At 36.1% G+C, this 25,901-nt stretch overlaps 3 protein-coding genes and 2 pseudogenes across 3 annotated transcripts; 2 read left to right on the forward strand and 3 right to left on the reverse strand.

Annotated features, from left to right (window-relative positions):
• Positions 1-2,180: 2,180 nt before the first annotated feature.
• Positions 2,181-3,081, reverse strand: LOC120129929 (probable BOI-related E3 ubiquitin-protein ligase 2). Its single transcript, XM_039147314.1, has 2 exons — positions 2,808-3,081; positions 2,181-2,696 (listed from the first exon to the last, which is right to left on the reverse strand). Exons 1-2 carry the CDS (start codon positions 3,069-3,071, stop codon positions 2,181-2,183), a joined length of 780 nt encoding a protein of 259 aa, XP_039003245.1. The 5' UTR covers positions 3,072-3,081.
• Positions 3,082-4,925: 1,844 nt separating this feature from the next.
• LOC120130026 lies at positions 4,926-5,445 on the reverse strand (the record flags this gene model as incomplete). Its single annotated transcript, XM_039147379.1, has 1 exon — positions 4,926-5,445. A coding segment is annotated over one exon (444 nt), but the record flags the coding sequence as incomplete, so codon positions are not given.
• Positions 5,446-18,607: 13,162 nt separating this feature from the next.
• On the forward strand, positions 18,608-19,890 carry LOC120130027 (annotated as a pseudogene).
• Positions 19,891-20,215: 325 nt separating this feature from the next.
• LOC120129930 lies at positions 20,216-21,630 on the reverse strand. The gene is made up of 5 exons (XM_039147315.1): positions 21,482-21,630; positions 21,184-21,248; positions 21,053-21,101; positions 20,516-20,968; positions 20,216-20,305 (listed from the first exon to the last, which is right to left on the reverse strand). Exons 1-5 carry the CDS (start codon positions 21,591-21,593, stop codon positions 20,271-20,273), a joined length of 714 nt encoding a protein of 237 aa, XP_039003246.1. The 5' UTR covers positions 21,594-21,630; the 3' UTR covers positions 20,216-20,270.
• Positions 21,631-23,142: 1,512 nt separating this feature from the next.
• Positions 23,143-24,641, forward strand: LOC120130028 (annotated as a pseudogene).
• Positions 24,642-25,901: the final 1,260 nt, after the last annotated feature.

Genomic DNA, 25,901 nt, shown 5'->3' on the forward strand with positions numbered 1-25,901 from the left:
TGCTTGACGGCTTCTTGGGGAGTCTCCCACTCGGCTGGTTATGTAATTTACGGTTGTCCCATGAAAAACTTGAGCCATATCTTGAGTGAATGTGCCGTGGCACGTAGCATTTGGAACCGTTGTATCACAAGCACCATGCATTGAAGTTTCTTTTCTCAGGATATGCAAAGCTGGCTTTTCCGATAATCTTGATATTGTGAATCAATCACAGGAGTCGGTTACACAGTTTGCTACTTCCATTTGAAAATTATGGACTGTGCGATGTAAGAGAATTTTCGAGCCTAATGATTACGTGCATGATGAGTACGGGCTCTGGTTTAATATCGTTACAACAACGGAGGCTTTGATGGCTAATAGGAAACCTGCTCGAAATTTAAACCCTCACCTTCATGTGGCGTGGCTACCTCCAAGATATGGAAGATTGAAATTAAACACAAATGATGCTAGTCAAGGAAACCTGGGAGTTTCAGGAGCCAGTTGCATTTTGAGAAGCGAAACGAGTGAAAGGATTTTGGGATTCACGGCACATTTGGGTATTTGTACAAGTGTGGCTGCTGAGCTTCATACTATAAGAATAGGGTTGTCCATTGCATGGGAGTATGGATACGGAGTCATTGAATGTGAGGTGGATGCTCAGGTGGTTCTACAACTTATTGAGAGTGGTGATGTCGCCCTACATCCTTTGGGAACAATTATTGAAGATATTCGAAGCTTGAAAGCATGTATTTTTTTTTTTTGAGTAAAAGATAACATTCATTCATTAAATTCCAATTGCGTCCAAAATAACAGCATTCGAAATACAACAAGGGTAATCGCTAACAAACCAAATAGGAGAGCTACAATTTGAAACAGCCCATTTTGCTAATCCATGAGCTACTCAGTTAGCCTCTCTTGGAACATAGCTCACCATGAGAAGGGGGGATTCAGCCAAGGAAAAATGAGCGTTTGAAAAATGAATACCCACAACGGATAGATCGATATCTTTGGAACGCTGTCTGTTAATCACGGCAAAGGAGTCCCCCTCTATATCCACCTTAGCCAACCATTTTCCTTGCCCATTTCAATCCCCATTCGGAAAGCTTCAGCCTCCGCCAGTTCATCCGTGAATGTTCCTCTAAGTTTTCGGGCATGTCCTCCTACCACCATACCATTGTGATCCCGAGCGATGACGCCGATTACCGCTTGCCCTGGAAAGCATGTCATTGGGTTCTGAAATTGCAGCATACTTATCGCGAAGGAAACTTTTTTGTAGATGTCCTCTCGAAAGTGGGATGTACTCTCGACGAGGAACTTGTAATCTTTGATTCTCTATCGGCACAAGTTTCTCCTTTTTTGGACGCTGATAATAAGAGAGTTTCGTTCCCTAGAGGCTTCACCATGAGCTAGTCTTTATTTCTTTTCTCATTTCCCTTTGTAACAATATATATATATATATATATATATGGAAAAGTTGTGCTCCTGCAACATATTTTTCCATTCAATACACAATTTTTTAAAATTTATAACGAACAAACACAAATAAATTTAAAATCGTTCATTACTTATCAAAAAAAAAATTAAAATCAAACAAACGTAAATAAAAATTAACTCAATCAATCTCGATTTATTTACAGTAAAAGATATTTATTTATAATTTTGATGGTATAATTTGTTTACGGTATTAATTATGCCTGTATGTATACGCTTACGTTAATGTATATGGTAGAGAATTTGATGGAACTAGAAGAGGAAAAGTTTGATGTTGTTTTGCAGTTGTCTGTAGCTCCAAATCAGTTTCTACAAAACAATAGTCTAAGTATCTACAATATAGACAGCCGAGTCGGGTAAAGTAATTTGCAGATTTTGACTCAGAATTTCTGGTAAAAGGGCCTGTTTTAGGCGACGGGGCTAAGACAAATTCCAGATTCTCTTTCTCTTCCTTTTAAAGCTTAGAAGTGTCATTTCAATGGATAAAAAAAATAAAAAAGTTTAGCATTAGAATCTTTATGTCTTCCAGTTAAACGAAACCAAATTGTACAACGGAGTGCGCATATCATGTTTAAAAGATACAATCCAGATCAGGAAAATGTTGATTAACCCAAAAAGGCAAAAGGATGCAACATTCTTGGTTTCTCACCGAACCAATACGAATGAAACACTACATGTTGATGTATGAAAGCAGTGTGTTTCAAAAATTCTTGTTAGACCCAAAAGACATTGATGCTTGCTTCCTTTATAGATTTACAGACAGGACAAGAATGGAGGAAAGGTTCACAGGACTCGCACGAGCAAAGGTGTCTGCACGGTAGAAACACAACGCACGATCTCCTTGTGTTGCAGTGCTTGCAAACCATCTTGTTATCATTGCTCTTTTCTTCCACTTCACCTTGTTGTTGATGATCAAACGAGCCACTGAAAACGGATTCTGCGTCTTCTGCTGTGTTTCTGGCCCAGACTAGGCTCTCCTTCACTTGTTGCAGTGCGTTGCTTAGATCCATAACCGTTGTTTGCTTCTCTTTCGCAAGTCTTTGCCATGAGTTGCTCTCCATTTCCGCTTTCCTCAGGAAGGCTTCAAGCTCCATTCTTTTCTTTGTTGCTCCAGCCAATTCATCGTCTTTTCTTCTCATCAAATACAAGGCCTTTGATTCCATACGGTTTAGCAAGATGGCCAATTGTCGCTTTCTTTGCTCTCGTAAAGTAGATATTAGCCTCTCATTCTGGTTTTCCCCGCCCATGAGAGAACATAAAAAAGAAAAGGATAATTCTCAGTTTTTTTAGGATTAAAAAAGGTGATAAATTTATGATGAAAAAAATAAGGAAATTCTTGCCTGCCATTGAAGAACGCTATCAAGTTCCTGTCTTTGCATCTCCAGATGAGCATCCAAAGAAAAAGACGAAGAACCCAAATTATGAGCGTTTTGTTGCAGATGAAAAGGAATGGTATATCCAGAAGGGTCTTGAAGATTGAAACAAGAATCAAGTTCAAGGGAAGAAATTAGAGCTGGTGCTGGGTTTAACTCCCAATCCTGAAGACCGCACATGGACGAAGGTAAATCCATATTTTCAGCATGCAACTGTGCTTGAATAGCCATTGTAATGAATGCCAGGAAGGAAAAAAAACACCCCTTTTGGCTCTTTTAATTTCTCATGCTTTACTTGTTAGATGGCTATTAATAAGAAAACCAGAAAGGGTACGAAAATGGGGGGGGGGGGGTAAGTTCAAAATTTGAAGGCTGAGGCTCTCATGTCAGGAGAGAAGCATGACTCGATTGCGTTGCTTTGGTTTATATTCAAATTGAAAAAGACCATGCGTCATCCTCATGAAACAAGGAAGCCCGTGGATGGTTATAAATCGAGTGAGAAAACCGACCAAATCTTAAAATATTTTAAACATATATATTCATTAATGAAATGGGAGATTTTATGGACATAATTTGTTAGTAAATGACGTATTTAAGGAACTAAATTAGGAAAATAATTAAGGATAAGAAGAGAGTGGCACAAAAGTTGGCCAAAACATTCACTCAATAGGTACGTTAAAAGAGTGAGACGTTATGGAAGGGAGGAATCAAAGATTTTGGAGATATTGTATTTATGTGGTCGGTTCCAAACGACAAAATTTACATGCAGAGAGAGCTCTGCAATTAAGTTTCAGCTCTGGGATTAACGGACCACTCTGCCATTGATTTGATGTTATGGGGCTGTAGGGTTCTTTTTTTGTTCTATCTAAATGATATTGCCTGTGTAGGCCATCACGCATTTGCCATCTGCAGCCACGTCGGAGCCAGGACCAGCCGGCCAGGCCAGGGCTCCTGCCGTATACAGTCATTCACATAATGGAAACAGAGGACTCTTGTTGATGTGATTGATTGTAGCCATTTATGTAACGCCAAAAAAAGAGAGATCTTAGGGTTGAAAAGTTATCTGACAATGAGAGACACTGTTTTAACCTGGAGAGACAGTTTTAACTTCCTTCGTTATATGCTCTGGTGTCTTTTTAGCTGGCTCCATAGGCTGATTAATAAGGTTAATTAGTGCAATAGATAGCGATGAGATTGTAGCTTTAAAGGAGGGCATCGCCAGCAGGCAACTGCAGCATTCGCGCCATGCCAAGTCCAGATAGTCAACAGGTATCGAGAAGGGAATGGAACAGCTTATTCTCAATCAAATTAATTATTTTAAGTACTGTCAATGAAAAACTTAATTTTTTGTAAAGATGATAAGTATTTTTAAAATACATTTAAAAATTTAAAAGTAAATAAACAATAAATATTGCTGGTGAAATTGTTTTCTATATTGATGATACACCAAATAATAGTACACATAAATTACATATGTATGTTAAGATTATTGTTAATGTCAAAAAATGATAAGAAAATTATTCAGTGAAGTTTACATAAATGATATTGATAATAAAAATCCAATTATAAAGCTTAATAGACTGAAATGTAAATTACCCAAAATTTTCACAAGAACCATAATCCTAAAGACAAATACCCAAACCGGTTTCCTTTTCTGTTGTTTCCGGAAAGCCAATTAGTTATGGGGCGGCGGTGGATAATAAACACTGGGCTTAGCCTAAGGGGTAAATAAACCTAATATTCGATGGACTATTCGTAAACTGTTTGCATATCGTTCGTTTATGTTTATTTGTTAAGTTAAATAAACGATTATGAAAAAAAAAAAAGTTTTCCCTGTACCTATTCTGATGACAATACATCAGTTTTTTGTATATAAGAACTGTAATAATGTCACCCCAACTCTTTGAGATTTCTAAACTTATTGTTGGTAGGGCGACCAATGTTATTTATTAAACAGCATTCCCTGGACCTATTCTGTTTCAATCATGAAACAAAGAAGCTTTGGTTAGTTAATGAAATTACGGGGAAGTATTTATCCACATTACCTATCTTTTTTACTTTATACACTTTTTTTATTCCCTTTCAATCACAAAAACAAAACACGCTTTTATCTTACAGCTTTATTATTATTTTTCTTTTTTTGCAAAATTAAAATTGAATTTTACAAACGGTACGGAATTTGTTGGGGGATCCTGAACCGGACCTGAGAGGCGGGCGAACGAACAGCGACGCCGTGCCAGCAAATACCCCCCCTGCACATCTCTCGAACGTGTACCGAAGCGGCTTGATCGCCGGATATCGCGTAATTGACTTTACGGATGACGTCCCACGTCGGCGTGCCGACCAAGATGACACCCACCACCGTACTCAACACAATCAGCACGAACCCACCGCCAAAGCTCCGCCCACTCACCAAACCATATGCCTTTATCCTCGCTATCACTGCTAAGTATATCATCATCAAATTCCCAATCACCGCATCGGATATCGCCATATTCCCCAGCTCCACCCCCACAATTCCCCTCTTCTTCTCAGTCTCACGCTCAGTAAATAAATAGTTAAAAGAGTTGGCTCTGGGGGCGCAGCTGATCAAAGAATAATAGGAAAAGTATCAAGTAGAAGACGGTGAGGATTTTTAACTAACAACTTAATTGAGGAGGATATTAAATAGGTAAACTACATTTAGCTACTCAACTTCTATCAATTTTCTATTCTTGTTATCTAATTTTAAAAGTTTTCCATTCTATCACTCAATTTTGAATTGTATTATTTTATTACTTGGTTATTAATTTAATAATAATAATAATAATAATAAAACGTTGCATTTGGATAATTTTATTTATGAGATTGCCCTCATATCTCATATTTTCTTGGTTATCGATATTTTTCTTCATCTTTATTATTGTCATCGGCCATCATTTATAACGTGATTGATATTTCTCTCTTCTTCTTAGCTTTTTTTTAAAAAAAATTGACGACACACAAATTAAAGGTGAATTTCTTGAAAAATCATATTTTTATTAAATATTTACGTGTCAAACATCTTTTTAGATAATATTACAGATCTAACATTCTTTGTAGAAAGGCGCAACCGATGCACCGTGCCTTACGTTGATGTAGCGCCACATGAGGTAAGGTGCGGCCCATACATCGCGCCTTACGTTGATGTGGCGCAACACAGGGTAAGACGCGGTGCATGGGATGCGCCTTATGTTATGTAGGGTAAGGCGCGGTGTATGAGTCGCGTCTTTTTGCCAACTGACACACATCAGAATGGCACAGTGCATAGGTCGCGCCTTCGGTATTTATTTCGCCCCAACCGACCGTTCACACCCTCCATCCCACCCTATAAATACCCCTCTTAACTATTTTTACCACATCAAATTCTCTCAAATCCTCTCAAAAATCAAACCTCGATCAAGTTTTATTTATAAGGTATATTATATTCTATTTAATTTTTGTTAGTATTTTATTTAATTATTTAATTTTTTTAGTATTTTATTTAATTATTTTATTTTTCTTTTGTAGTTATAAAATGGAAGGCGGTCTACTTCGTTTGGATGGAAATCATATATCGAGACATTTTGCTGATACGGTAACATTTTTAAATTTTAATTTAATTTAAATTATTAGTAATAATTTATTTTTATTTTTTTATTATTAGTTTATAAATTAATTTTTGTAATAGACATGACCGTCTTGCATCCATGTTTAAGCTTGTCCCCTGAGCTTCGCAAAATGCGCTCCCAAACGAAAATATATCATTTTTACTAAAGTTGTTACCGGTAAGTGACGTGCCCCCTTTAAGGTCGAATTGATTGTCTCAGCCAAGTTGATCGTCATGTGCTCATATCAATATCCACCATCATATGCATTTGTCCACATTTCTTTATTGATGAGGCTGATATAATCGTATCCTTCCTCGTTCTTCGCCCGCAAATCTTGAAGCATGGATTCAAATGTTTGAGGTAGTAGTTCGTAACCCTGAGCATAAAATGTAGAACATACTAACTTTGTTTCTATAAAAAATGAAAATGATTGAAAGAAAAAAAACTACAACAGTTTCACTTACCCATGCGCACAAGTAATTGGCGCTCATCATTCTTCTTTAACCTTTCATGGTAGTTCGCAGCAATGTGTCGGATACAATACCTATGTTGGACAAAGGGTGGTTGCCACATTGAACCTAAAGACTCCATTGTTGCTTTAATCCCAGCTTTGCGATCTGAAATGACAGATTTTTTTCCTCGTGATAACATGTGAACGTAAGTTTCGGAGGAAAAAAAACCCAAGAATCTGTATCTTCTCCTTCAACAAGGGAAAAAGCAATTGGAATAATGTTGCGATTACCATCTTGGATAACTACAAATAGTAAAACTTGCTTGTATTTTTCATACTATAAAGTCCCGTCGATCTGGACCACATGCTTACAGTATTTCACAACATTAATACACTGTGGGTAAGTCCAAAAAACCCAGTAGAATTGACATCGATCGTGAAGAACTCGATCATTATGGTATGCATGGCAAGTTTCGAAGTCCACAATTGTCCCATGATTCAACCTCTGCACCACCCTAAACCAACTTGGAAGTTCGTTGTAAGATGCATCCCATTTGCCGTGAAGTTTTTAATTGCACTCTGCTTTGCCAACCATGCTTTTCTGTATGAGAAGGAATATATATACTGCAATTGTATAGCTGAAATCAACACACCAATAGCTATATGGGTGCTTACTTTTACGATGGGCATGATGGCTTGGCAGATCATTTCAGAGTCCAAGTTGGGATAATCTTGATTGATCCCTCCAGCACAACATGTGCGAGGACCGTTATATATCGTTAGTTCTCATCTATTGTTTTTCCTCTTCCTCTTCGATACGTGAACCATCCAATTGCATCCGTTTTCACGTCAGAAACAGTGGCAGACTATAACACCATTAACTCATATCCGACCTGAATACAAGTCTGAGGTGTCACATTGACTTTTCAAAACCTTGACTCTTATAGAAAATCCCGGGAATTTTTAAAACTTTCATTAAAACAAAATACTTTAATTTACATAAGACCATAAAATACAAAATCGATCAGAGTATTCATAATTAACACTTATTACATGCCAACATTCTATACATAACCAAGTACATACTTCGTTAATTACTTCTGATCTGATCTCTTAGTAGTATTGTTGTCCGTGCTAATTCTATTTCCACTTTTCCTGATTCTTGGTACCTACGTGTAAATCACTTACACGCTAAGTCATAGACTTAATGAGGAATTAAATGAATATGCAACAATAAACTTATGAATGTTCATACTTACCATTGGATCATGACATTTCAATATGCATGTATCTATCGCACGATAACATATAATGCACATAGGAAACTTACCTTCTTGTATCACTTTCACTGTAAATCTGCATTTCAATTGTATAGCCCATGTATATTATTGAGAATAGAGGTATGTGAGTACATTGAGGTTGTGCACTAATGTTGTCACCATAGCTCATATCAATTCCCTCATGGGGCACCGAACCTTAGTTCAGTATTCGTCCCGTAGGACTATTATCTATGTCCCGTAGGACCCCTATATCCCGAAGGACTACATCCCGAAGGACTATTATACCCTGGACTCTTGGCATGCCAATTACACCTATAGTTCTCATATCGTATACTATGGGCATTATTGTTATATTTCATATGTTCATGTACTCATATCATTTCTCTTGTGATCATGTATCTCATATCACTTCATATCATGTTCTCATATCACATGTCATATCACATGAACATATATGTCTTATGCATGTATCACAATAATATCATGTATGCATGTTCACCACTACTATTATAAAAATCAACTTAGGGATTAGACTTATCACAAGTCTTATTCCATTATAATATACATATAGTATGCACTCACCTTAGCTTTGCTTTGATTCGATTCTAATCCTTTGATCGTTCCGGAATAAGCTTACTTTTAGTATCTACATAATCACACATGAATTTATATCAGTATTATAACTAATATACTCTAATGGTTCACTCTTTAGACTAAGAGAAAAGTCAATTTCATCTTTTAATGAAGGTATGCATCGATGCACTACTGATGCATCGGTGCATAAAAGGTATTTGATGTATTATTATTGATGGGATGCATCGATGCACTCCTTATGCATCGAATCACCAATTGCATTCGATGTTTCATTATAAATGGGATGCATCGATGCACTACTTATGCATCGATGCATGAATTGCATTCGATGTTTTTATTTTAAAAGAGTGCATCGATGCACTACCAATGCATCGATACACCTTCAAACAATTTATGGGTTTTAACCTTGATGCATCGATCCGCTATGAATGTGCATCGATGCACTCTACCCAGAATCCTCTTTTTGAACCCGAAAATTCATTCATTTTGGATTAAATCCTTTATGTTTAATCATCTTTTTCATTCTTAACTATAGTACACATCCTTAAACCAATTTATACTCATTTATTTCATCTTAAACCTTCAAATCCTATCCTTCATATGTAATTCAAGAATTACATTAATAAATCAACATGTTTGAATTCTGCTTTTAACAGTTCGTATATCTTAACTAGATTGATGACAAGTTAAATATAACTTTCAATTCTAGTTATGAACTCTATTCCAAGATTTCATTCAAGAACCTCTAATCTTTAATCTTCTCTATCTCATTTATATTTTGATCTTAAGATAACTTAAGTTTTCCTTAAGCTTAGTTATCATCTAATGATCAAAACCCAATCTTAAACTTAACAAATAATTAACTAAGTAGAAGACTCACCTTTGAGCTTGGAGATACGGGAGGAGAGGAAGAAGAAGGAGAAGAAGTTCTGGAGAAATATCTCCCTACATGCTTATCTCTTAATAAAGAGATAAGATAATTATCTTTTAGATAAAAAGACCATTTTGCCCTTTAATTCCTTTAATAATTACTAACAGCTTTTAGGATTTATTTCCAAATAAATCATTGAACTAATCCATTCTTCTACTTTAATCACCAAATTCTGAAACTTTACAATTAAGTCACTAACCCATAGTTTGGGATGTTACAACTCTCCCCCTTTAGGAAAATTTGTCCTCGAATTTTCATTATACAAAGAGGTAAGGGTACTTAATCCTCATGTCCTCTTCACGTTCCCATGTTGCTTCCTCTACTTTGTGATTCCTCCACAATACCTTAACCAATGGAATAGTCTTGTTCCTTAGTTGTTTGACTTTGTGAGCTAATATTTGAACATGTTCTTCATCATAAGTTAAATCTGGTCGGACTTCAATTTCTTCAGGAGTCACAATGTGAGATATATCATATCTATATTTTCTAAGCATTGAGACATGAAAAACATTGTATATCTTTTCCATTTCATGTGGCAAAACTAACTGATATGCTACCGATCCTACCCTCTTAGTAATCTCATAAGGTCCAATGAACCGAGGACTCAGCTTTCCTTTACGTCCAAACCTCAATATTTTCTTCCACGGAGACACTTTCAAGAACACTTTATCTCCGACTTGAAATTCAATTTCTTTCCTTTTTAAATCAGCATACGATTTCTGTCTATCAGCTGCAGCTTTCAGATTATTCTGAATTACTTGAACTTTCTCTTCCGTATTCTGAATCAACTCAGGACCAATAACTTATCGATCCTTAAGTTCATACCAGTTCAAGGGCGTACAACATCTTCTTCCGTATAGAGCTTCATAGCGAGCCATTTTGATGCTTGACTGATAACTATTGTTGTATGCAAATTCAGCAAGTGGTAAATATCTTTCCCACGATCCTTTGAATTCAATAACACAAGTTCTTAGCATATCCTCCAGAATTTGAATAGTTCGCTCGGATTGACCATCGGTTTGAGGATGAAACGCTGTACTAAAGTTTAACCGATTCCCAATGCTCTATGTAATGACTTCCAAAACCGTGATGTGAATCTAGGATCCCGATCAGAAACTATGGAAATAGGTACACCATGCAACCGTATAATCTCTCTAATATACAACTCAGCATACCTATCCATGGAGAAATCAGTTCGTAGTGGAATAAAATGGGCTGACTTAGTCAATCTATCCACGATTACCCAGATTGAATCCTTTTTGTTCGGAGTTAAAGGCAAACCCGTCACAAAATCCATCGTTATGTTTTCCCATTTCCATTGAGGAATTGAAATCGGTTGTAACAATCCTGACGGAACTTGATGTTCAGCTTTGACTTGTTGACAAGTCAAACACTTTGATACAAATTCCGTAATGTCTTTCTTCATTCCCGGCCACCAATATCGACTCTTGAGATCCATATACATTTTGTTCCCTCCCGGATGCATTGTCAATGGACTACAATGAGCTTCCGTTAACAAATCATTCTTTAATTCATCATCATCTGGAATTACTAATCTTTCTTGATAATACAAGTTCTCATCAGACTTAATCTCATAATCCGTACCCTCTCCGTTCTTTATCTGTTGTATCCTCTTTAAACACTTTTCATCTTTAACTTGCAATTCTGTAATTCGATTTAGTCATACGGGCTTGACCATCAGTTCTGCACAAATTACACCATCTTCTCTTAACGATAATCTAGCATCAAGAGTTCGCAAAGCTGTAAACGTCTTTCGACTCAAGGCATCAGCTACCACATTTGCCTTTCCAAGATGGAAATCAATCACCACATCATAATCCTTGAGAAATTCCACCCATCTTCTTTGTCTTAAATTCAACTCTTTCTGAGTCATCAAGTATTTTAAGCTCTTATGATCCGTATACAAGTAGCATAGGCTACCACTTTGCCTTCTTGCATTAATACGCATCCCAAACCACTATGAGACGCATCACTATACATTATAAAGTTCTTTCCAGACTCGGGTTGAACTAACACTGGAGCTTCTGTAAGAATCTTCTTTAACTTTTCAAAACTCTCTTGACATTCTTGAGTCCAAACAAATTTTACTTCATTTTTCAACAGTTTAGTCAGGGGTAATGATATAATCGAAAAGTTTTTAACAAACCTTCGATAATAACCAGCTAACCCCAGAAAACTTCTAACTTCCGATATATTCTTTGGAACTTCCCACTCCAGAATAACTTTAATCTTTTGGGGATCCACTCGAACTCCTTCTGCAGAAATTACATGTCCAAGGAATGCCACTTCATTCAACCAGAATTCACATTTAGAAAATTTTGCATAAAGCTTATTGTCTCGTAAAATCTGTAAAACAATCTGTAAGTGTGAACTATGCTCTTCTTCTGACTTTGAATATATTAAAATATCACCAATAAACACCACAGCAAACTGATCTAAATACAGTTGGAAAATTCTGTTCATTAAATCCATAAAAGCAGCTGGTGCATTCGTAACTCCAAACGGCATCACGATAAATTCATAGTGACCATATCTTGTTCTAAACGCCCTTTTCAAAATATCTTTTTCTTGAATCTTTAATTGATGATAACCCAAACATAGATCGATTTTTGAGAACACTGAAGCTTCCTTTAATTGATCAAATAAATCGTCGATTCAGGGAAGTGTATACTTGTTCTTGATGGTCACTTTATTGAGTTGTCTGTAATCGAAGACGCATTGATCCATCTTTCTTCTTAACGAATAGAACTGGAGCTCCCCAAGGTGATACACTTGGTCTAATAAACCCTTTTTCCAATAACTCCTTTAATTGAATCTTTAATTCTTGCAATTCTTTTGGAGCCATTCTGTATGGTGCCATTGCAATGGGCGCTGTTCCTGGTATTATCTCAATCTGGAATTCTACCTCTCTGTCAGGAGGTAAACCTGGCAACTCTGCAGGAAATACATTGAGAAACTCTCTGACTATAGGAATCTCTTCAATCCCTTTCTCTTTGGTTCTAACATCTAGTACATTAGCAATAAACCCTTGACATCCCTGTGGCAGTAACTTCTTTGCAGTCATCACTGAAATCACATTTGTTAATGGATTATATCTTTCACTAAATACAATAACTTCTATTCCGTCGGAACTTCTCAATGTCACTCTTTTCAATCTACAATCAACATCAGCGTAATAACGATATAACCAATCCATCCCCAGTATCACTTCGAATTCATCAAAAGGTAATTCCATCATATTAGCAGGAAATTCAATTCCCTGAATCCGTATGGGACACCCTCGGCTCACCATATTTACCTGAGCACTGTGCCCTAGTGGATTCATCACTATTACTTCATTACTAGTAGTTTCTAAAGGAATGTTCAATTCTCTTACTAACGTACTAGTAATATATGAATATGTAGACCCCGGATCAATCAATACAATAACACCTTTGTCAAACAATAGAAAGGTACCTGTTATAATATCTGGGTCATCACAATCCTCATTAGTCTTGAGGTTGTACACTCGAGCAGTGGAGTGTATCTCCTGTTGAGCAGAGGACTCTGACTGACTTCTTCCTCTACCTCTTCCCCTCTGGGCTACAGAAACAGACCTATCTGGCTGTACATATTCACTGGTTGACATTGGACAATCTCAAACGAAATATCCGGCGTCTCCACATCTAAAGCAGACTCCAGAAATCACCCGACATACCCCTAAATGATTTTTTCCACAATGCGGGCATTGTCTGGCTTGACTCTGATTAGTTCTCCCAGCTTCAGATTCCACTGACTGAGTTTGTCTACCTCTCATTTGATTTGATCCTCTAGCGGAGGATGCCACTGATTCTGATCTAACCTGGGGTCGAAAACTAGCATCTCTGCCCCTTTTTGATGGTGCGGAACTCGAAGAAACACCCGTTCTTTTGACTGACTGAGCTCTTGAATTTTCAACCCTCTCGTTCTGAGCTCTTTCCAGAGCCTTGGCACGGTTAACTACTTCTTGAAATGATGATAAATTCAATACAATCAACATTTCCTTTAACCGAGGACGTAAACCCTCTACGAACCACTCACAAGCATCATTTTCAGTAGGAACTAGCTCGACAGTAAAGCGGCTCAACTTATTGAATTCATACTCGTACTCATATACAGTGTGATTTCATTGCTTCAAATTCATGAACTCTTGCTTCATTTGACGAACAAATTGATCTCCAATGTACTTATGCTTGAATTCTTCTAAAAATAATGACCAAGTTACTTGGGCATTAGATATCCTCAATGTAACATTGGTCCACCAGATCCTTGCTTGTCCTCTTAACAAGGAAATTACTCCATCCAGCTTCTCAGCATCGGAACAATGAAGTCCCGTAAGCATGACTTTCATGTCATTAAGCCAAAGTTCCGCAATAACAGGACATTCATTGGCTTCCCCTTTAAACTCTGGAGCTCCTAATCCCTTCAACTCTTTCGCAACATTCATTTTTGGAGTTGAAGTAACAGGAGGTTGGAAACGCGTCAATACCACGTCTAACGTTCTAAAGAATATATCTTGATCATTGACAGGCATTCCAGAGGATGTCTGTTCTTCACTCTACCCGGCCAGGGCATGTGAATTACTGCTTTCAGCGGGTCTATCGTCTCCCGCTTCATTTCTAGATCTACTTTGTCCGGAAATCTATAAAAATACAACCATATAGTTCTATTAGCAAAACAACATACTTACTATTCCATCAGATCAGAAGTTTCCACTATTTTGTTGGCATGTATACCTTATAAGACACTCTAGACTTCGAGTTATGCCGAGAATCGACTAAACTGTAGCTCTGATACCATTAAATGTAACACCCTTAACTTATATCCGACCCAAATACAAGTCTGAGGTGTCACATTGACTTTTCAAAACCTTGACTCTTATAGAAAATCCCGGGAATTTTTAAAACTTTCATTAAAACAAAATACTTTAATTTACATAAGACCATAAAATACAAAATCGATCAGAGTATTCGTAATTAACACTTATTATATGCCAACATTCTATACATAACCAAGTACATACTTTGTCAATTACTTCTGATCTGATCTCTTAGTAGTATTGATGTCCGTGCTACTTCTATTTCCACTTTTCCTGATTCTTGGTACCTACGTATAAATCACTTACACGCTAAGTCATAGACTTAGTGAGGCAATAAATGAATATGCAACAATAAACTTATGAATGTTCATACTTACCATTGGATCATGACATTTCAATATGCATATATCTATCGCACGATAACATATAATGTACATACGAAACTTACCTTCTTGTATCACTTTCACTGTAAATCTGCATTTCAATTGTATAGCCCATGTATATTTTATATGTTCATGTACTCATATCATTTCTCTTGTGATCATGTATCTCATATCACTTCATATCATGTTCTCATATCACATGTCATATCACATATCATATCACATGAACATATATATGTCTTATGCATGTATCACAATAATTATCATGTATGCATGTTCACCACTACTATATTATAAAAAATCAACTTAGGGATTAGACTTATCACAAGTCTTATTCCATTATAATATACATATAATATGTACTCACCTTAGCTTTGCTTTGATTCGATTCTAATCCTTTGATCGTTCCGAAATAAGCTTACTTTTAGTATCTACATAATCACACATGGATTTATATCAGTATTATAACTAATATACTCTAATGGTTCACTCTTTAGACTAAGAGAAAAGTCAATTTCATCTTTTAATGAAGGTATGCATCGATGCACTACTGATGCATCGGTGCATAAAAGGTATTCGATGTATTATTATTGTTGGGATGCATCGATGCACTACTTATGCATCGATGCACCAATTGCATTCGATGTTTCATTATTAATGGGATGCATCGATGCACTACTTATGCATCGATGCATGAATTGCATTCGATGTTTTTATTTTAAAAGAGTGCATCGATGCACTACCAATGCATCGATACACCTTCAAACAATTTCTGGGTTTTAACCTTGATGCATCGATGCACTATGAATGTGCATCGATGCACTCTGCCCAGAATCCTCTTTTTGAACCCGAAAATTCATTCATTTTGAATTAAATCCTTCATGTTTAATCCTCTTTTTCATTCTTAACTATAGTACACATCCTTAAACCAATTTATACTCATTTATTTCATCTTAAACCTTCAAATCCTATCCTTCATATGTAATTCAAGAATTACATTAATAAATCAACATGTTTGAATTCCGCTTTTAACACTTCGTATATCTTAACTAGATTGATAACAAGTCAAATATAAATTTCAATTCTAGTTATGAACTTTATTCCAAGATTTCATTCAAGAACCTCTAATCTTTAATCTTCTCTATTCCTTTATATTTTGATCTTAAGATAACTTAAGCTTTCCTTAAGCTTAGTTATCATCTAATGATCAAAACCCAATCTTAAACTTAACAAATAATTAACTAAGTAGAAGACTCACCTTTGAGCTTGGAGATCGGGAGGAGAGGAAGAAGAAGTTCTGGAGAAATATCTCCCTACATGCTTATCTCTTAATAAAGAGATAAGATAATTATCTTTTAGATAAAAAGACCATTTTGCCCTTTAATTCCTTTAATAATTACTAACAACTTTTAGGATTTATTTCCAGATAAATCATTGAACTAATCCATTCTTATACTTTAATCACCAAATTCTAAAACTTTACAATTAAGTCACTAACCCATAGTTTGGGATGTTACACAGACATATTTTTCTGACGTAGAGCGGTTGACTCTAGACTGAACAAAATTACGGATATTGTAATTTTTTATAGCCGTTATCGCTTCTTCTTTGCTTGAAAACTCCATGCCTAAATATAACTCACCATTAATTATTAATGAGTTAAATCCATACTCACTGAGATTATGCATATCCGTAAATTCTGGCTCATACATTGCACCATAGTTAGCTTCATACATGTGTGCTGGAGGTTCAGTTTGTACCACATTTTTGGGAACTTCATCTACATCATCATCATCATAGGAGTTGAATTGCGGTGTTTTTGGGTGAACGAATAGCCCAGTCTCAACACCATCCACACTTGGCTCACGAAGCAGTTCTTTTGGTGGAAATGAAGGTTCCTCCATGCTCTCTACATTTAGGTCGAAGAACCTACTACTTGCATGCCTTCCCCTTGAACTATAAAGCATATAGACATTAAAATCGAAAAAGCTCGTAGTATAATGCTTCCCCCTGGAGCTTGAAATCATCGTGTCAAATGGAAACAACACAGATTATTGCGTCGAGGGCATCTCCATATTTAGGTCAAAGAAATTGGCAGATGAATGACTTTCCCTTGAACTGGAAGCAATGTTTCTATATAGATTGTTTGTGGACCGACCTTGGTACAGATTGTAAGGAGTTGCTGATGAATGTCTCCCCATTGAAGTTGATGGAATGGCACCATGATGCGGATTTCTCATTATGACATTAAAATCATTACACATTATTGTATTTGGGTTGTCAACTTGATCAACTTGTTCAACCAGCCCATAGTGGGAGCTTAATGACAAACCTCGAACAACATACCTTTCAATAAACTTTGCATACATCTCCATATCGACGTCTGAATAATGATTTTGAGAATCAACCATCATTTCAACATCACTTGGAGATTGAGATCATGTATAAGAATCTTATTATCCCGAGATTAATAATCATACCAAGCTTAGTTCCAACAAGTACTATAGGAACACCAGGAGCGTAATGCTTTAATTCAGGAATCCACTGAAATGGAAAGAAAGAAACACACATGAATTGCAAGGACATGCATTGGAGATATAGTGCACTGAATATTTATCATCTCAAAAGAGAAGCCATTTGATGGTTTGACCTTCTTGGCCACGTTTTCATAACTGACCTTGCTGATGAGAGAAAATGCAAGAATAAAGACATCCGCCCCACGATAACTCAGCGGTCTTAATATATTGTAATCCTCCTGACATGTTTTCAAGGCAACGATTTCAAACCCAAAAGCAAGAAAGAAAACAAAATAATAGAAGAGGAATTTCCAAATTACCGGTAGTATCCCATAAACCTATGTTGACCGTGTTGCCATCCACAACAACATTTGCACTGAAATTGTCGAAAACATTTGGTACATAGTCCTGTTACCATAACAATGTAACCAATAAAGAAAATCAGTACCAGCCAGGTGCAAAAAGCACCAAACTTGATTTAAATTATAAAGGAATGAAGCTTCCATTAATTTGAAAGAGATCTGGTTGCACTTGATCTGCCTACATTGTATGACATTAACAACAATCTTGACAGCATTTATAAGAGACAATAAAATTTCCCTAGGAAATTCGAAGTTGCAGAAATACAGAACAAAGCTCATTCAAACGTTAACAAATTTTAAACAATTCTTCTTCATTTATTCCAAAATAACACACACACACACATACGGGGACGTTCCTATATAAGTTTAAATATTAGATAGATCAAGTTTAAATACGGGGTTTCATCATGGTTCCTTCCTTGTATATGTACAAATTCAGCCTGTCCTATGATTTTCATTAGCTATTTTTTAACCAACGGAAGACTAAAAATGCTAATAAATCATGCGATCAAGCAACAATATCCGAAAATGCAAGAAAGAGGCTCACCGTAGGAAAAGTATTGCTGGTGTAAGAAATCAACAGGCATGTCTTTCCGACGGCGCCATCGTCGACGGTGACACATTTTATGAATCTGGAGGCGCTCATACTCCCTCGCCTCCGTAGGAAAAAGTCGCCAAAAGCCTGTGTTTTACTCCTTTCTCGGGTATTACTATTCTACAATATTCGAAATTCGTTTTTTTGTTCCTCTCAGATTTGGTTGAGGCTGTTGTTAAGCAAATAAGAATGAGGATCCATAGAGTTCATCATTTGTCTACACGAGGTAAACCCTAAGGAAACACAGAGGTTGGAGAGAAAAACACCAAAAAAAAAGAGAAAATGAGAGAAAGAAAAGGGAGGAAATGTGGCCAAATGATGGAAAGAAGAGGGAGAAATTTCAGAATCAATTACAAATCACAATTGCGGTTTGAGCGTAAGCCTCTATTAACAACTCACTTTTCATCATTTACAACTTACTAATTATATCATCCTTCCCCCCTTTTTTATCATTTCTCTTATCTTCTCTTCATTTTCAAAAATAAAAATTACAACAATTTTCATTTGCCACAAAAACAATACATTTTTCTGGCTAATCTTTAAGTTTTGGAAATACTTAGAGAGTTCTAAGCAGTAAGCAAATTTATGTGTCATGAATATCATATATGATTGTTAAAGTTTATTCTATTCAAAATATAACTTTTAAATTTTCATATATATATATATATATATAGTTAATTCAAATTTTGAACTCATTTAAGTCTATTTATTATATTATATATATATATTTTTTGTCTTACGGAAAAATTAAGTATCCAAGTAATATTTTTTGCGAACTTGTAATATATAAAATAACTCTTGTTTCAAATCAATGTTTAATATATTTTACGTTATTCTTTTAAGTATGTCTTTAGAAAAACTGTTATTTAACACATGTAGTGTTTATATTTTTTTGAAATTTTTATTTAAAAAACTTAAAATATAATTATATAAAAAGCAAATTTTTAAAATTAAGAAACCCTAAAATCTCTAATTTTATCTCTCACCGTCCCGGAGCTAACTCAACAAATGTGGGATTTGAATAATATGATGTGTGGAGTGCAGCTGACCCTTGCCATGGCCGCTACATAACAGCCTCGGTTATGTTCCGTGGCAAGATGAGCACCAAAGAAGATGATGAACAAATGATGAATGTTCAAAACAAGAATTCATCATACTTCGTGGAGTGGATTCCCAACAACGTGAAACCCGCTGTGTGTGATATTCAACCACAGGGTCTGAAGATGTCATCAACTTCAGTTGGGAACTCAACATCAATCCAGAAAATGTTTAGAAGGGGAAGCGAGCAATTCACGGCGATGTTCCGTTGCAAGGCCTTTTTGCATTGGTATACCGGTGAGGGAATGGATGAGATGGAGTTCACTGAGGCAGAAAGCAACATGAATGACTTGGCGGCAGAGTATCAGCAATACCAGGATGCAACTATCGTAGATGAGGGTGAGTACAAGGAGGAAGGCCTTGAGGAGAGCTAAAAGTCCTAAAATCCCTTTCGCAGACATTCACTAATTGCAGAAGGAATTCATAGAAAACAGCTGTCCTAAAAGAGAGGTACCAAAACATTCTTAATTATGAACATTGGTTTCCAGATTGATATGAGAATTACAAAGTATTTCATTATATTTAGACTTGTACAAATGATCATCGGTTAAAAATTCAAACACTTGCTCCAGGGAATGGAATTAATACACATCGGTTAAACTGACATCTTAATAAACAAAAAGGTACGTAGAAGAGCAACCTCCAAGCCAAGAAATATGGCGCAGGTCATCCTCCCTTGGGAGACGAGGTTTTCAATCTGGGAACTTTGAATGTAGAAGTGAACAATATCGGAGTTTCAGCAAGAGGTATAGCATCATCCTTTTTTTCTCTTCGTGCTTCTGCTTCCCTAAACGACCATAAGAAATTCAACATTTGGTTAGACAAAGGATCTTTCATATAAGCACACAGACAACAGTATTCAAACATGCTATTAACATCATAACAGAATAAGTTCAGATTTCAGAATGAAAATTAACATATTGGCGGGAATAGATGAAATCATGAACATTAACTTTCTTATTGGTGGTTACTCAAGCTAGATCGATGAACAAAAGTACCTTTCATTGTTCTTCTGAAGATCATATACATGAGGGGCAGAGTTTTCTTTCCGCGCAATAATGTTGCATCTATCCCTGCTTCCATTCTTACCTCCGAGAACGGAAGTTTTTCGGCCTGCTGTGCAACGTTTTAGTAGAGGTGTACTCGAAGCTGTTGCGGACTTCCTTGACAAGTCTATATCCTGAGAAATTTTAGAAGCCTCTTGGAATCTACTTGCGTCAGCATCCTTCTGAGACAACTCAGCTTTTAATCTCTCAATTATTCCATCCTTTTCAGCATTAGATGATCTCAGCTCCTCCATATCAGAAATTAGTGCCTCGATTCTCTGGTTAACCTTTTCAAGTTCAGACTGCTTGATGTTTAATTTATCCGTGTACTGGCTTTCCAGAACATTAAACTGATTCCACGCAAACTTATTCTCTGCCATAAGTGCAGTGGCTTGAGAACTCTTTTCTGAAACAAGATTTTCTTATTGAAGCTTTAACCTTCTAACATTGTCTTCCAACGTCTCCAAAGTAACAGACTTTGAACCATTGCCTCCCGACATTCCTTTTTGGGTTTCTATGGTTTCCCTTTGAGAAATATCCTGAAATAATGAGTTTATAAAAAACTCAGAAGTTTGTACAATGTATGAAATTATGAAAAAGCGAAAAGTCATGGGAACATATTTTTGAACTTTTACTGAGGATGTTAAACCAGACTCTGAAATCAGTCAATTCATCCTCTGTTTCCTCTGTAATAAGGCCAATGGAGAAAATCTAAACATCAGACCACATCAAAGTTACCAAAAAAAGGAAAACAATTTGTAATCAGCTCACTCATCAAAGCATGAATTCAACCCAACATAAAATTTCACAGCCACCACTCATCACAGTAATCACTTAATCACAAGTTTGTTTCTTCCATAGTGAATTAACACTCCCCCTCCCAATATATATATATATATTAATAGGAAACAGCACATACCTAATTTCATTTCGCAAAGAAGCGCTTCTCTGTGCTTCAATCCTACCATCATATCGACTTTTGTAGCCCCAAGCACAAGAGTCATCTCTTCCGATTGCAACTCACTTTTCATCTAAACATCCAGAAATATAACCAAAACCCCTCACATTACACCTCAAATTAGGTGAAACAAGATAATAACAATATTAGTGACAAAAAAAAACCCTAATTTTCCCAAAAAAAAAAACGTCAAAACCCTAAATTGAGAAGTTTTACCTGAGAAATGTGATCTTCATAGAGGCGAACATCAGAGACACACTGTTCATATTGCATCTTGATCCGATCTTCGAGAATTTTTCGTTCTTTAGCCAACGTTTCAAGATGTTATTGCTGGGTTTTAATCATCTTAACTAAACCCTCAAAGATTAAATCCCACTTCAGACGCTCTGATGAGGGTTGAGACCGTGCTTTCGCTCCCATTTGCGGCCTTCTTGATAGCTGAACTACAAGGACAAGAGGAAGAGGAGGAAGAGGGAACGATTGAGAGATTTTTTTGTTGGGTTCTGAAACTTAGAGATTTTTGAATCGTTGCAATTTGAAAAGGGAGTTCAACGGTCGACTTCGGCGCGTTATAAAGGGAAATTATGGAGGTGATACTAACGTACACGTACAAATACCGTTTGCCTTTTTGGGCTGTCACTTGGGTTCTTTAACTGAAGCCTTGGGCTTCTATGGGCATAAAACTAATTTAATAAAAAAAAAGGAAAAGGAAATTACCTCATAATTGAAATTAAAATTTACTTAAAACATAGTTTCAACCGATTAAAAATATTTTTATTAACGTCATAATTATTTATTTATTATTATTATTAAATTAATAAATAATGATTTGAATGCCGATCTGAGTTTTATAACATTGTATATAACAACATTTATGCTTTAAGTTAAGTTAATTTTAAATTGATTTGATTCGAATTTAAAAAATATTTAATCTCATAAAATTAAATTAAAATTTATTAAAATAGAATAAAATTGACCCCCCTACTAAAATATATACCAACCAAACTAAATTCATTCGATAAAAAATATAAGATTATTATTTTCTATATTAATAAGAGATGCTTCTCTAAAATTACAAGTTTCCAAAATTACAAGTGCATTTATAATTACAATTGTTTGCTTTTTATAAAATTATAAGTGATAATTATTTTCTATATTAATAAGAGATTATTATTTTACAATTGTCGCAATATTTAATTATTATAAAATATAATCGGATTTACATATGACAAGACTTAAAATAAAATAAAATCTATATCAATAATGGCCTAATAATCTACAACGTGGGAGCGATCCAAGAACCAGAAATGAGTCTCACAGGATAATGGTGAATTATTGATGAGGCCGAGGGGCAGCGGATGAACTCGTCAATGGAAGCAAGCGATTCAGGCCATTCACATCTAATCCAGAACCCAATCCTTGGCGGCGAAATTAGTCGATAGCTCCCATCGTTCCAGGGTTCGAAGGTCTGGATCCAGAGTCAGATAATAATGTTTTGGTAATGCAGCCAAGGGGGGAAAAGACTAAAAAAGAAGAGAAATTGGGGAGACGAGGTTTTCTCGCCAACAACGTGGGATTTGGCCCCCCCTCTTAGTTAATATGAACGAAATGAAAAGATAGGGATGTTGCTGCGTCTTGAAATCCTAATTGCCATGGTTCCGCTGCATCACAAGTACTTAGCCATTGTGAGGAATAACCATTCTAGAACAATCATTTGGTTTCTTTCATTCTTTTTTTATGCTTCATATATTAACCTATTATTAGAATCTCAAAAAATATCATATCTCAATCAATAGGGTTGACATTCAACTTAGACTGCTGTCAATTTTTTAACGAAAAATGATGAGTTTAGAACATAATAAATAGTTGGATGACCATTTTGTAATTTTTAATAGTTGGAGACTGAACAAAGCGATACTCGGTGGACCATTTTATAACTTTTAATAGTCGATGGATTCAATGAGACTATTTGTTTACTTTCCCCTTAAATTAATAAAGAAAATATATATGAATGAATTTATGCAATAATTTTAAGATATAAAACTTGAAGTGGAGGGAGACATAGATTCCAAGTGTATTAAATAATATTGTTTCCTTTGTAAAATTAGGCATTGAGAGTAAAGCAATGTAGAGGGCCCTGAAACTGAAACAGTAGAGCAGGTCCGTTGGGAATAGTTAAAGAGTCCCTCTCTGCCGCCAAATACAACAGGCGAAGCCCGTATATTATATTAACACATTCCAGTGAAGTGGACGCCAAGCAACCAAGTTCCCTTCCCACCATTTATATTTCTTTTCCTCTCTCAAATATCTTCGTTCTTCTCCCAAAAATTACTTCATCATCATGGAGTGTGAAGGCCAACTTGTGATGATCAATAGGACAGAAATCGACACCAGGGCACCCTTCAACTCTGTTAAAGAAGCCGTTGCCTTGTTCGGTGATACTGTTTTAGCTGGCCAAATTTATGCCCCCAAGCTCAACCAACAGGTACTCTCGTACGATAATCATTTAGTCATTATGATGAACCTGAATATACTGTGTTGCTTTTCCCAATTGTTAGTTTTTACTGTGTTCATTTGCGACAGGTGCATGGTGAAGCTATTGAAAAGGGTTCTTCCAGGCTTGTAACTGTTACAGCTGAACTGGAAGAGACGAAATATAACCTTGAAAAGGCTAGAGAAGAGGGTATGGTAATGGCGAATTGTCTGTGCTCTCTCAAAGAAGAGCTTGAAAGAACGAAGAGAGAACTGGAGCAATGAAAGAAGGAGAAATCAAGAAACTAATGACGGAGTTCGAGATGGAAGATGTCAAGATCGTCCCAGGCTCGGCTAGATATGAATTCAATGAAACAAAAACCATTGATGAAGGAACTACTGAGTTTCAAAAGAAGAGATACGTGACATTTGCAAATCAACCTTCTTTAACTCGAGTTATCGGTCCACAAGGTGTGGAAAAACTCGATAGACACCCTTCACTGAGAAAGAAGAAGAAGAAGCCATTGATCTCTTTGATTGGAGGGTTATTTTCGAAGAAAAAGGGAAGCCATTAATTTCGTAGATCCAACTTATAATACTTTTCTGAGGTTTTACTTGTTCTTCTTGCCAGGTTTCATGTTTCTTTTGTAACACACTGGAGGGTGTGATGCTTTTTATGAGTTATCTAATAAACTTCACATAAATCACTTTTCTTGGCAAATTTGGACTGATTATACCTCTTTTGTTAGTTTCATTCAGCTTAAACAAACAGAGAAATAAAAAACTATTTTTCACGTGAAGATATTCTCACTGTACAAACAGAGAACAAACATGAATCTCAAGTTTTCCAATGTCTCTTTCTATGGTATAGATTCGTAACCCAAGAAGGAAGAGACTGATCCAATTCTTTCAAAAAAGCTATTATGCATTAACCAAAAAAAAAAAGGACAAGAAACATCAGATTTTGGACTCAAACAAAAAAGCATCAGCATCCATGATGAACAACGGTGAATATTATTAAACCCAAACATCAGATTTTCGACCCTCCAAAATCCCCTCTTGTGATGACTTGTTGAAGAACTCAATGCAGTCAGCTATCGCCTCGGTGTAATGGGAATGGGAAGAGTAATACGAGCTGCATGAAACCTTAGGTGGATCAAACCTGTCACTGTTGTTTTGCTTGGAAGACGCAGTTGATGACTTGCCAGAAGAACCACCGGAAGGAAGGGAAGAAAACAAGAGACGCATAAGAAACTTGCGGAAACGATGAAAGAGCTTCATTGCAGATCGGGAAGGAAGTAGTGTGGGTTTGGTCTTTGTTGTAGAGTTTCACTATGAGGCAACATTGTAAATTTGTAGTCTCTCTCTCTCTCTCTATGGCTTTTGCTTTGCCACTTTCCAGATGCCCTGGGGGTATCATGTGTGCGATTCATTGTGATTTTTAAAAAAAAAAATCCGAGGTTTTGAAAGAGGAGTGTTTATTCTATTTTGGAAGTCTCGAAGTGTACCGGTAAACACCATGTGCCCAAATCATTTGTGTTGTGCTTCACATCAGTTGTCCTCGCTATGTTGTTTCTTTTAAATGTATGTACGTATGTTTATTGTTGTACTTTTCCGATTTCTTTTACAAATAACATTTTTACAGCAATTTTTATCGCCTCATTAGAGTATCGGTAGTAATCTCCTTTGTCATATATATATATATATATATATGCGTTGAAATAAATTCGATCAAATTGTTTCAATAATAATTCTCTTCTTTCACTGGTTTCGATTTAAATCGATTTATGACATTTACTCAATCAAAAGAGCAAATGGTATACCTCATTTGGACTTACTCTGCAAGCAACACATTTATTGTCAATCTTCCGCCAATCAAGGGCTCTGAAGGAACTCCACAACTGATTGA

The sequence above is a fragment of the Hibiscus syriacus genome, unplaced genomic scaffold, assembly GCF_006381635.1.
Source record: "Hibiscus syriacus cultivar Baekdansim isolate YM2019G1 unplaced genomic scaffold, ASM638163v2 tig00110505_pilon, whole genome shotgun sequence".
In the NCBI taxonomy this organism is placed as follows: domain Eukaryota; kingdom Viridiplantae; phylum Streptophyta; class Magnoliopsida; order Malvales; family Malvaceae; genus Hibiscus; species Hibiscus syriacus.